The sequence below is a fragment of the Canis aureus genome, chromosome 16 (genome assembly GCF_053574225.1).
Source record: "Canis aureus isolate CA01 chromosome 16, VMU_Caureus_v.1.0, whole genome shotgun sequence".
Lineage (NCBI taxonomy): Eukaryota > Metazoa > Chordata > Mammalia > Carnivora > Canidae > Canis > Canis aureus.
The window spans coordinates 30895-44747 of NC_135626.1; the positions used below are offsets into that span (position 1 = coordinate 30895).

Genomic DNA, 13853 nt, shown 5'->3' on the forward strand with positions numbered 1-13853 from the left:
GGCAGAGACACAGGCAGAGGGAGAAGCAGGCTCCATTTAGGGAGCCCAATGTGGGACTCGATCCTGCTGAGCCATCCAGGCATCCCAAGGACAGCCCATTTCCATTGGGCCTCGACAACCACTGTTGATAGGTTCTAACTCCCTTATGTGAGAAGCTACTTGAAGGTTGAATGCAAAACAAAAAAATAGTTGCATTCAAGAACCGCTTGTTTCTCACGATTAAATACGACCCATTTCCATGCACCTCCACACCTACTTTTGAGATAGGTTCTAACTGCCTTGTATGAGAGAGCGTTTGAATGAGGCATTCTCGGAGCACTTGTTTTTCAGAATCAAGTACAACCCAATTACCTTGCACCTCCACACCAACATTTGAAATAGGTTCTAACTCTGTTATATGAGAGGGCTTTTGAAAGCTGCAATTTAGGAACATTTGTTTCTCATAGTTAAGTACAGTGCATTTCCATTGTGCCTCCACACCTCATGTTGAGCTAGGTTCTAACTCATATGTGACAGGCTATCTGAAAGCTGCCTTCAAGGAAATTTGTTTCTCAGGGTTAAGGACAGCCCATTTCCATTGTGCTTCCACACCCACTGTTGAGATAGTTTTTAGCCTTCATATGTGAGAGATTAGCTGATAACTGCATTCCAGGAATGCTTGTTTCTCCGAGTTAAGGAGAGCCCACTTCCACTGCCCACTTCTCCGAGTTAAGGAGAGCCCACTTCCAGTGCCCACTTCTCTGAGTTAAGGAGAGCCCACTTCCACACTTATGTTGAGATAAGTTCTAACCCCCTTATGTGAGAGACTAGCCAAAAATGTGTTCAAGCAAGAGCTATTTCCCAGAGGTATAAAAAACACATTTTTACTGTCCTGCACAACTACTCCTGAGATAGGTTCTAACTCCCTTCTGTGAGACTAGATGAAAGCTACGTTCAAGGCATGCTTGATTATCAGAGTTCAAGACAGCCCATTTCATGTTGAGTCCCACCTATTGTAGCAATTGTTTCTAACTCTGTTATGTGAGAGACTAGTTGAAATCTACCTTCAAAAAACATTTCAAGGAGTACCTATGGCACATTTCCATCGCACATTCACAACTACTATTGCGAGAGGTTCTAACTCCCTTATGTAAGAGGCTAGTTGAAAGCTGCATTTAAGTTGTTACTAAGAAAAACACAGCACATGTTTTACTGTGCCCTCACAATTACTTTTGTGAAAAGTTCTGACTCCTTTAAGTGAAAGTTTAGCTGAATGCTGCACTCAAGGAACCCTTGTTTCTCAGAGTTAAAGGAAACGCATTTCCATTGCACTTCAGCACCCACTTTTGTGATAGACTCTACCTTCTGTGAAGGCTAGTTGAAATCTGCATTCAGAGAATGGTTTCTCTTCCCCAGAATTTGGTATGTGGCATTTCCAGTGGGCCTCCGCACCTACGATTCTAACTCCCTTATGTGAGAGGCTACTTGAAAACCTCATTCAGGGAAAGTTGGGTTCTCAGAGGTAAGTACATCACATTTCCATTTCTCTTCTGCAACTACTGTTGAGAAAGGTTTTAAATCTCTTGTGTGAGAGGCTAGTTGAAAGTTACTTTTAAGGAAAGCATTTTCCTCAGAGTTAAGTATATCGCATTTCCATTGCGCCTCCACACCTACTTTGGAGATAGGATCTAACTTCCTTATGTGAGATGTCAGTTGAAGGCTGCATTCATGGAACACTTGGTTCACAGAGTTAAGTATGTCCCATTTTCATTGCACCTACCCAACAACTGTTGATGGGCAGGAGGCCATGGAACATGTGACTGGGCTTAGGAGGCCCTTCTGATTTTTCAGGCTGGAATCAACTGCTGGAATTCCATATCATACAATTTCATCTGGGTGCATGGGTGAGCTTTCTGGTGTCACTCACAGGTCCTCAATGCTTTGCAGTTCAGAGCCAGGCTCGTTGACTGCATCAGGACAGAACCCAAATTAGGTTTAGGGTTAGGGTCAGGAGCTCAGATGTCCCAATCTGGCAGCATCAGGTTGACCTCCTGGCAAGGCTGAATTGAGAGAAAGGCTTAGCCAGAGGCTCAGGCGCAAGGCTCAGGTGCCAGGGTTGCTGAACTTGGGGCTGGTCTAATCGGGCCTTTCAGATTGTTTGAGCTCTATCTCTGTGCCTCTTTCCCGAATGGCACATCAATCTGGGTGGTAGCGGAGCTTTCTGGTTTCACTCATGTGTCTTCAATCCCTCTGGATTTAGAGCCAGGCTCTGGGGTTGGTTCGAATCAGAACCCAAACTAGGGTTAGGGTTAAAACCCCAAAGACTGGAAGGACCTATTTGTCTCTATGACGGAGACCTCCCTGGAGGACTGAGTTGAGGGTAAGGCTCAACGTGAGGCTCACGCTTGCAGCTGATGTGCAGGCAGGTGCTGAACATTGGCCTGGGCTCAGGGAGTCCTCCATCTATCTTGAGCTCACCCTCTCTACCCCTAATTTGAGGGCACTTTTTCCACTGAGGGGGCTGGCCAACCTTTATGGTGTTGCTCACTAGTGCCCCATTCTTTGAAGTTCAGAGCCAGGCTTTGGGGTGTGGTTGGGGCAAAACCCAAATTAGGGTTAAGGTCAAGGAGCTCAGATGGTTGTATCTGCCCTGAGTAGAGGGCAAGTCTCCGTGTGAAGCTCAGGTTTGGGATGAATGTGCAGGGGGCCGTGGAACATGCTGACTGGGCTTAGGAAGCCCTTCTGATTTTTCAGGCTGGAATCAACTGCTGGAATTCTAAATCACACAATTTCATCTGGGTGCATGGACAAGCTTTCTGGTGTCACTTACATGTCCTCAAATGCCTTGGAATTTGGAGCGAGGCTTGGGGGCCTGGGTTGGGTTAGGGTTAGGGCCCAGGAGCTTGGACGCTCCAATCTGCTGGCATTGTGTAGATCTCCTGGCAGGATGACTTCAGGGCAAGGCTTAGCGCGAGGCTCAGGTGCAGGACTCTGATGCAGGGGGCACTGGATTTGAGACTGGTCTCATTGGGCCCTTCAGATTTTCAAGCTCTATCTCTGTGCCGCTTTCCCAAATAGCATGATATAACCTGTGTGGGTGTCTGAGCTTTCTGGTATCACTCACATATGTTCTCAATCCATGGAGATTTAGAGCCAGGCCCTGGGGTTGGTTTGAATCAGAACCCAAACTAGGGTTAGAGTTAAGTCCCTGAAGGTCCTGTCTGCTGCCACAGTGGAGACCTCCCCAGAGGGCTGAGTTGAGGACAAAGCTCAGCATAAGGCTCAGGTTTGCAGCTAATGTGCAGGCATGCATTGAACATGGGCCTAGGCTCAGGGAGCCCATAATCCATCTCAGGTTCTCCTTCTCTGCCCCTCATTTGAACGGCAATTTTTCCACCTGGGGGGTTGGCTGACTGTTATGGTGTCGCTCACTAGTCCCCCCATCCTTCATAGTTCAGAGCCAGGCTTTCGGGTATGGTCAGGGCAAAACCCAAATTAGGATTAGGACCCAGGAGCTCGGAGGGTCCTATATGCTCATAGGGTGGAGACCTTCCAGGAGGCCTGAGTTGAAGGCAATGCTCAGTGGGAGGCTCAGACTCAGGAATGGATGTGCACGGGGCCGTGGAACATGCTGACTGGGCTTAGGAGGCTCTTCTGATTTTTCAGGCTGGAATCAACTGCTGGAATTCCAAATCACAGAATTTCATCTGGGTGCATGGGGGAGCTTTCTGGTGTCACTCATGTGTCCTCAACGCCTTGGAATTTGGAGCCAAGGTTGGGACTGGGGTCAGACAGAACACAATCTAGGGTTAGGGTTAGGGCCCAGGAGCTTGGACATTCCCATCTGCCAGTACTGGGCTGACCTCCCGGCAGTGTGACTTTAGTCCCAGCAAAGCTTAGTGTGATGCTCCACATTCATTCACCTAGTCACTTTTCATGTTTATATTTGTGACAAATCCACCCACCCTGACTTGGCTGGAAATTCAGCCTTTTCCCGGGGTTCCCTCTGCCACATATAATGCCCAGAGGTCAGGAATAATAACCCCCAGATGCAGTTCTGGCATTTTGTCTCTGTCCTGACACCGCACTCTGGGCTCCAGAGACAAGCTTTTTCTTTCTGGTTCTTTCACTGGCACTTAATTACTTCAATGCACCACTTTTGAAAGTACTCCATAAGTATTTGTTGTTTTAAAAGTTTGGGACTCTCAACCATGTTTTATCTTCCTAATAGTGAACACGTTTTTAGAAGGACATCAGGCCTTTTTGGGGCCAAAAATGTAAAATTTTGTAATTGTTTATTCTGAACATCTTTGGGAGGAAATTCACAATCCATGACCAGACCTGAATCTGAGAAAATAATTTATTCAATTGGAATCGGAATTTTATTATTATTTTTTAATGTTTAGGAATAACTATGAATGATATCTTGAGTTTGTTCATTTGGGATTTAAATTTAAGCAAAAAGAAATCAATATTTTCTCTAAAGTTAAACATCAACCCTTTCCCCTAAATCTTTTAAGATAGATCATTTCTTTGGTTTAGGACTTAAATGCTCAATTGTCTACTCCAGAATGGATCTCAGAAGTTGAGTCCTGGAAAGAGAGTGTCCTAACTGATGTGTGGTCTTCACTTTCTTTTACAAACTCCACTTCTTCAGGATTTTTGTTGGTTTGGTTTGGTTTTGCTAGTTGTGAGATTTTTTTTGGCAAGGATTGAAGAGTAGGAGGCACAGTGAAATGGTAGAAAAAACATGGGCTTCATTTTATCACATAAGCCCACTGTGCTGAACATGGCGCCTGTGCAGTGGCTCTTCAAATAAATCACTTAAAAATGGGAAAAAAATTATCAAAACTGGAACACAAGCAAACTATAAATATACCTGCATATGTAGATGTTGCCTCCCAACTTCCTTGACATTGAATCGCTTAACTTTAAGTAATATGTAGGATTTCATAGCTTCTCTTAGAGAAGGGAACTCTATGTTAAGCTGTTCAGTTATGAGGACTGGGCCTCCCATTGCCATCCTCTCTGCTTGAGATATAAAATCAATCAATTAGCCATTTTATTCAATATGTCTCGTTCTCAGGCTTCAGTAGTGCAGACAGGGCAGCGGAAAAGGAGGTTCCTTAATGGCAGAGTTTTTCAAAATCAATCTACTCCTTGATGTCAGTGCTCCACTTGGGGGCAGGATGGGCTGAATGGCCCTGAGAGCTAGAGTAGGTGGCAACAGGACATGTTGACGGCTTACTGTCCTGCACCCCAAGTTTGGGAAATATAACTCCTTGCAAGCCTCTTCTCCACTGCAGGGCTTTGCCTTCTCTGGCACCATCCACTTCTAGCTAAGGAACTGAAGGCACAAGTTGCAGGATCTGGCAGAGTGAATGTAACTTAGGCAAAAACAGGAAGCATCTTCCATGCAAAGACCCCTCCGCTCTGGTCATTGTGGGTCTGAGGAGGCTGGAGATGACCCGCGCTGCATCCCGCTTGGTGCCTGGATCCATGCTGCGTTTAAGCACCAGACCCATGCCGTGTGCCCCTCAGAGGTGGCCCATAGTGATCAGTCTCCTCTTTTTCCACTCTCTGCCATTTCGTGGAAAACTCACTTTGAGTCTGTGTTTTCACTCCATGCCGAACACCCACTGGACTCCAAACCTTCATCACCATGATAACCATTGAGAATCTCCACCAATCTTCTGCACAGAAGCCAAACAGCACTTTCCAGATGGGAAAACATGGACAGCAAATGGCCTGAAGCAGACTGCTACTGAAACCATCTGAGAATTGCCCAGGTGGATTGTATTCTTATTCAGAGTTCTGCTGCCGCCAAGCAACTCAATGTTGCTTTAGATTCAGCAGACACTGAAGTCATGGGGATGACCCCCACCCCTACCATAATTATATCTTGTTGCCAAATACTTCCTTAGCACCCTTTTCTCCAATACATTATCTGGCACGTAGAGAGTGTTTCTGGCTTTTTCTTTGCCTGTGTCAATTTTGTTGTTGTCGTTGTTGTTGTTCAGTTGATAGTATTTTCCCCAAACCCAGAGTAGATAAGAAATCACTGGGAATTTACATCTGATTACCATAGGTTCATTCTCCCATACTGCAAAGTTATAAAGAAGAAGAGCAAGTACTTGCTGTGTTGGTGTTTTGTTAGTATTGTTTAAAAGTTAAGTGTTACTCTTCTGAGGAAGTAGCCAGAATAATACTAGCCAGGTCTCTCAGATTCAGAAACCTACTGGCACAGTTTAAAGTCAGATATTATTTCTAACCAAATTATACTCTTTTGTCTGCCAAGATATCTTGACAGTCTTAATATCTGAAGGCAGGCCTATGTGATAATCCCAGCAATATTCTGGGGATAAAATTTTAGTGGGTTTGTTGAGAAGGAAATACTTGTTCAAGTGGCTTTCATCATGCCACTCAGCTTCTATGTCATTTTTCTTGTCCTGGAGGATTCCCTTGAAGCACTCCTGGGTGATGTTTAAGACCTGAATGGGTGTTCCTCCAAAAATGGCTGCGTGGTAATAAAAATCCCCCTGGCCAAATGGAATGTATGCTGCAGACTCCTTTCGCCTCTCATAGGTGAACTCGTCAGGATCGGCCTTGTACCACCAGGCCTGTAGCTGAGCTACTGACTGACCCAGGGTCTCTACTCCAAAGCTATCTTGGAAGACCTGGTCCACATCCATGCAGAAGAGGAAGTCCACCTCGTGCTGGATATGGGCCACAATGTGCTCCCCGATGGTCTTCATGCGCATCATGCTAATGTCCTGCCACCTCTTCTCAGGCTCGATCTCAAACACTTTGAAGGAACGCAGAGGACCCAGCTCTACCAAGGGCATCCTGGAGACATCATCTACCATGATGTAAAATATGACTTTGTGCCCAACCATGAAATACCTATTAGCAGATATTAAGAACTCCTCCAAGTAATGCTCAATGTATCTGAAACAAAGAAGAAGGGGACAAATGTCACCGATGGAATTTGTGCAGGAGTCTACGTGCTGTTTTAATCATCTTGTCTGTGTTTGGCAGTTTAGGGGAGGAATGATTTTTCCCATCCCAGACATGTTCCCCACATTGTATAGGGTAACATTCCTGGCTGCTTTCCACCATTCATTCGCTCCACTTTGGAGAGGAGGAGTGACTTACCTGCTGATTTTGGAAGAGCGACAGGGTATTTGCAGCCCTACCCCAACTACTCTCACTCTTGGAAATGGCCACCAGCCAGCTGGAGGGAGCCTGTGCTCTCAACTGCTTGGGGCCTTGAAGTAAGCCTAGGGGTACAGGCCCTACTCCACATCTGGAAGCCTGGATACCTAATCTTTCTAATTCTGTGGTTCAATACCAGGAGGTCTAGGGTCTGCAAATAGAAGCCACATTCCCCAGGACCAGCTTTAACTATAATAAAATGATGTTCGCATCATCTACCTTACTTAGCCCTTTGTCTTATTTATCAGTTGGTTCAGAATCTGGACAGGCAGAGTGGGTGCTAGCTTCACGGAGATATAATTGACATATAGCATCATTTACGTTTAAGATGCATAGAGTGTTAATCCCTTTTATATTACAAAGTGGTTGCCACTATAGCATTAGCTAATACTTCCATGATGCCACATAACTAACATTTCTTTTTTGTGATGAGAACATTCTCCAGGGGCTCCCCGGGTGGCTCAGCAGTTTAGCGCCTGCCTTCGGCCCAGGGCATGATCCTGGAGACGCGGGATCGAGTCCCACATCAGGCTCCCTGCATGGAGCCTGCTTCTCCCTCTGCCTGTGTCTTTGCTTCTCTCTGTGTGTGTCTCTCATGAATAAATAAAATCTTTTAAAAAAATTATTTATTCTCTTAACAACTTTCAAGTATATAATACAGTATTTTAACTATAATCACCGTGATATACATTAGATCCCCAGAACTTATTCATTTTATAATTGGAAGTTTGTACCCTCTGACCAACATCAGGGGGCAGTAGTTTTCCCTCAAACTATACCCAATGTTGCTGCTGCCCTATTAGATGCAAGAGGGACATGACCTTTGGGTCCTTTGGGGACATATTAAGCCACTCCTGGGACCCAGAGAATGGGTGATAAGATATGGATATCCTTCTCTATTACTTACTCATCCTCTAAGCATCTCACTGATTATCCTACACACCAATCCCATTTTTCAGATGCCATCACTGTAAGACTCGTCCAAACACCAAAGCAAACAGCCTCTGATTTAACCTCAGTTTAACTATTTGTCCTTGTTTTTCAAAACAGATTTTATTTTTTAGAGCATGTTTAGGTTCACAGAGAAATTGACCTGAAAGCACAGAGTTCGTTCCCATGTACCCCCCTGCTCCCCTACCCTCCCACAGCTTCCCCCCAGTATCAATATCCAGCATTAGGGTGACACATACCTTGCTATCCATGAACCTACACTGGACTATCATTATTACCCCACAGTTTACAGTAGATTCACTCTTGGTGTTGTACATCCTATGGATTTGGACAAATGTATAGTGACATGTACCTATTGCTATGTATTATAATATTATACGGAGTATTTTCACTGCCCTAAAAATCCTGTTTTCTGCCGGTTCATCCAACCCTCCCTCCCAACCCCACCCCACTCCTGACAACCATTGATCTTTTCACTGTCTCCATAGTTTTCCCTTTTCCAGAATGTTATGTAGTTGGAATCATACAGTATGCAGTCTTTTTAGATTGGTTTCTTTCACTAACTTAACATGTGTTTAAGGTTCCTCCATGTCTTTCCATGGCTTGATAACCCATTTCTTTTTAACACTAATAATATCCCAGTTGTTACAATGTAAGGATTATCCACTTACAGTTTATCCATTTACCTACTAAAGGACATCTTGTTTGCTTCCAAGTTTTGGCAGTTATCAATAAAGCTGCTATAAACATCTGTGTACAGATTTTTATGTAGATGTAAGTTTTCACCTCCTCTGGCTCAATACCAAGGAAGAAAGTTGCTGGATTGCATGGTAAGATTATGTTTAGCTTTGTGAGAATCTGCCAAACTGTCTTCCAAAATGGTTGTGCCATTTTGCATTCCTACCAGTAATGAATGAGAGTCCCTGGTGTTCCACATCCTCACCAGCATTTGGTATTGCCAGTGTTTTGGATTTGGGCAATTCTAATGGGTGGGTGGTGATATTTTAGCTACGTATATCTTCATTCCAAACACATTATATTGGTGTCTTCTGTACCCAAGCCATATGCCCTTGTGAAACCATGGAGATCATAGAGTGGAGATAGTAGTAGTCAGATGGCTTAACAGAACTCATGCAGACCCCAGACTCATGGTTGCTCAGTGAATGTGGATTGAATTTAATTTGCTGATGACAGCTACAGCCAATCAAGAAGTTTTGTGAGCCATAATAATTGGTACTTTGTTTCGCTTTTTGGTTACTGCTTGGATTTCCTTTCTTTACTACCAAAATAAAGTATGCTTTTAATGCTGGCCACTAGAAGCCCAAGAATTTACAGTACTGATTATTTAAATGGAAAGAAGATATCTGAGCAATATAAACAGGGACTTCAACATGGCTCTGTAGCTGGTTGTCAGGAAATTCTTGGGTGTTCTAAAACTTTAAGAAAAATCTATTGTGCTGTGAAGCTTGGGAGACAATCCTAGGACAAGGGAGGGAGCTGCCGGAGGTTTAGCATTGTTTAGAGATTAAAATACTGTTGTTGACTTCCAGCATTGTTATTTGAAAGCCAACCAAACATCACACCTCCTAACTAAAAGTCCAAACCCATTCTTAACAAGGATTTATTGCTGCTGAGTGCACAAACAGTCCTCTCAAGCCTCAGGGTGGAGAGCATAGGGCTTTCCCCAGGATATGTGATTTACAGTTTGGTTCTGCAGAGTTGTAGCTAGACAGTGAAGACAGTGTGAAGCCATAGGCAGTATTCTGTTCTTTTAGGGAACACCAAGATCAAATCACTCTGTAACATTCATGCCATGGGATTAGGTTAGCTGAGTATTGGCTCCTGACTCAGAACAGTACAGTCTCCTGAGGAAAATGTCAACACTCCAGAGTCACACTTATCTATTAGAGATGCCACCCAGATGACTAATTAAGTCACCATACCTGATTAGTATGGTGACAAGGATGGCTTCTAGGCTCTGGGTTGGAGATCTTAGGAGAACCATCGGATCTTCATGGAGCTCTCCTTTAGGCCCTATAGCACGTAGAGCTGAAGCTCAGATCAACCTGGGCCTTCAACACTCTTCATACAGGCCACGGGATCAACTTTCCATGTGGTTTTCAGGAAAGGAACAGAAGGAAAGGCCCATGGCTGGGGGAAGAGAGGGACTAGGAAGATCGAACTTTTGCTTTTGTCTTGGAAAAATACCCAAAAAACCCAAAACTCTCCAAAAGAGCAAAATGGGTTACATTTTAAAACTAATATCCAGCTACTAATTTCAAGTAAAAATGACTGCCTACCCAATCTCTGGAAGAGGAAGTTCTGGCTAGCTGAATCTCTGGGGGTCAAGGAAGACATGAGGAACCCATGAAGACATGGAGAACCACCACACTTGGATCACTCTAGACTGTAAATCTTTCTGTCCTTGGTCCTGGGTCTGAGAGTGAAGGAGGATGGTTGATGCACATTTGGGCCAACAACTGCTATTTTTGGAATTTCCAGAGAAAGCCATGGAGGTCAGGGAGGAGGTAGTTGTGGGTGTGCTAGAGACCCTAGGCTCTGTGGATGTAGGGACATTTTTACTTGTAACTGGGGACCTTTACCTTGAGGTGAGGAGTCCGACTCACCTACTGTTTGTTGTTTTGTTTCCAGCCCTTTTGGGGCCTCAGTAGAACAGAGATGGAAAACGTCCCATGATAGCATTCTCCTATCTAGTAATTCAAACAAGGTAGGCCCAGCTCCATAATCCCAGGGGCCCCTCACAAACATTCTTATGATGAAACAAGAAAAAGCTGAGGTCAATTTTATTAGGAACACTTACCTTCCAACAGCGAAAACTGTCAAACCTATGGTAATTTTCTGTTTGGCATAATAATTTTCTAGGATGGTACTGTTGTAAGTGCCTTCCCACACAACTGGTGCCTTCCATCTGGTCACTGTCACAACCTCTGGACGTTTCCTGGTGACAAGACATAAGGCCCCATGAGTCAGGCCACCTTTCCTAAGGTGGGGCAGATATTGTCCAAGGGAAAACTGGGATCAGCTGTGATCTGCTGAGACAGTCCTTGAATCCTGACTTAGCCCCAGGGAGTCAGTGGGGTGGTATGACATTTGCAGGGGCAGCATCTTCTGGGTGAGGAACAGGAGGCTCTGGCCAGGTGCCTTTGAGGGCTGACTTTGGGGCCCTGAGGGTGTTCTTACCTGCACATCTTCATACCCTGTCCCCTTTTGCTGCTTTCCTAGTTCTCTTCTTCCTTCTGGATCCCTCCCCATACCTCTCGGCCTCTTCCTAAACAGCCAGTGGCATCTTTGAGTTTTATCCCTGTGGGTGTCATCTGAGCCTAAAGAGGCCCTAATCCTTGAGAAAGCTATTTTAATGTGCCTTATAGGGCAGCCCCGGTGGCGCAGCAGTTTAGCGCCGCCTGCAGCCCAGGGCGTGATCCTGGAGACCCTGGGTGGAGTCCCACTGCACTCTCTGCATGGAGCCTGCTTCTCCCTCTGCCTGTGTCTCTGCCTCTCTCTCTCTCTCTGTGTGTGTGTGACTCTATGAATAAATAAATAAAATCTTTAAATAATAATAATAATGTGCCTTTTACCAGAAAGGGATTTCTAGGTAAAAAACTTGGTTATAGGCCAAAAAGTGCCCCAGATATAAGAGGGTTCTGGTGTTATCATTCATTTTACAAACAAGGACACAGGGGAAGGGAGAAGAAATGGGTAGGAAGTATCAGAAAGGGAGACAAAACATGGAAGACTCCTAACTCTGGGAAACGAACTAGGGGTGGTGGAAGGGGAGGAGGGCGGGGGGTGGGGGTGACTGGGTGGCGGGCACTGAGGGGGGCACTTGATGGGATGAGCACTGGGTATTATTCTGTATGTTGGCAAATTGAACACCAATAAAAAATAAATTTATTATTAAAACAAACAAACAAACAAGGAGACAGAGTCACCCAGAAAAGCAAGGACTCCATAGAGCCCCTCAACAGCCAGGGCTAGAACATGGGGCTCTGGCACAGACCCTCCTCAGACCACGTTACCTCTTTGCTAGGAGTGCAAAGAGGCAAAGGGGAGGCATGTTTTCTGCGCTTAGAATGCCTGAAAGGGACTTGGCAAAGCCAAGACAAACACAGGAAGCAACACAAGAATGACAGCAAACTGACCAACAGCTGAGGGTAGATTTGGAAAGGCAGGCTGCATAGCAGCTGGGGCCCAATAGGAGGAGGGTGACACGAACTCAGCTCTGACCCCCATTTGCTCAGGAAGTGGCTTCACTTCCCCTGCTGGGAAGCAGAGACTGAAACACTCATTAGATTCAAACCCCAGCACAAATGGGCCTGTCCCCACTAGGCATCTGCTTGTCCTTCATCCACTGAGGGGAGAAGGCCAATGATGAAGGCAAAACAAAGGGCTACGCATCCCCACTGGGGCCCTGCTGGCTGCATGCACATGGCCCTGGCAAGGCTGCTGGGGAGATCTGTTTGCTATAGATGGAGCCAATGAGAACTTTCCTTGGTCCTATACATCAGTGGAGGGTGCGTTTTCACAAAACTGCCTGTATCCCGTCAGCAAAGCTGGGTTTTCATAGTGAGGCTGGGCAAGGCTGGGTCAATCCCCACCTCACCTCGCCCCAGCCCCGGCTCCGGCCCCGGCCCCGGCCCCGGCCCCGGCCCCAGCCCCAGCCCCAGCCCCAGCCTCAGCCCCAGCCCCAGCCTCAGCCCCAACCCCAAAGTATAAAAGAACCTCACTAGACTCTCATCTTTCTGTCCATCTGTCACTAGGCTCTTCACTCTAATTCTTGAGATGACAGTCCCTCTCGCTCCAACTTGTGCCCTGCTTCTGACCTCCCCCTTCCCCCTGCAGAGCAGAATTTCCCCCAGAGATTTGGGGGGGGGGGACACTTTGAGGCTGCTCCCCTGTCCCTCCCCATCTTGTCTAGAGTCTCAGCTCTGCCCTCACACCACACAGAGAGAAGAGCTGCTCTTGGTTTCTTTCCTTCAATCATGAAAGCACCAGTTGCCAGGCACCTTCACATACACTTCCTCATTTATTCCTGGCAACAGCCCTGCCACATATTAAGTCTCTTGCACAGTTAAGAAAATCAATGCTGAGAAAGACTTGCTAACTTGTCCACGGCCACACAGTTGGCTGCTGCTGCTGCTGCTGCTGGTAACTAACATATGCTGAGCACTTCCTGTGAGACCAGGCACTGTGCTAAAGGCATCATCCTTCAGAGGTGCTCTTTTGATTATTATTTTGTCAGTGAGCAGCACAGAGAGGTTAAATAAGTTGCCCATGGTCACACAGCTAGTAAGGGGCCAAGCTGGTTCTCAGACCCAGATGGTCTGACTCTGGAGTCCATGCTCTGAGCTACCACTCTGTATTGCTTCCTTTTTTTTTTTTTTTTTTTAAGATTTTTTAATTTTTTATTTATTCATGAGAGACATAGAGAGAAAGGCAGAGTCACTGGCAGAGGGAGGAGAAGCAGGCTCCATGCAAGGAGCCCGATGTGGGACTCAATCCCGGGAATCCAGGATCCTGCCCTGAGCCAAAGGCAGATGCTAAACCTCTGAGCCACCCAGGCGTCCTGTCTGTATTGCTTCTTATATGGACATTGACTAGCTCTGCTGATGAAGCCGGGGTTACAATCCATATTTATCATCATTTCCACTCACCTTTGCTACCCTGACATTTTTATCAGTGCAGAATAA

General features: G+C 45.7%; 1 protein-coding gene across 16 annotated transcripts in view; it reads right to left on the reverse strand.

Moving 5' to 3' along the window:
- Positions 1-4325: 4325 nt before the first annotated feature.
- GGTA1 (glycoprotein alpha-galactosyltransferase 1 (inactive)) overlaps positions 4326-13853 on the reverse strand; it is a 57297-nt gene continuing 47769 nt past the window's right edge. For all 16 annotated transcript variants that reach the window (XM_077850501.1, XM_077850513.1, XM_077850511.1 and 13 more), the window contains 2 exons: positions 10967-11104; positions 4326-6927 (listed from right to left, as the gene is read on the reverse strand). In XM_077850501.1, the coding sequence (XP_077706627.1) occupies positions 6234-6927; positions 10967-11104 (832 nt within the window). In that variant the 3' untranslated portion in view covers positions 4326-6233. The remainder of the gene's footprint in view (positions 6928-10966; positions 11105-13853) is intronic.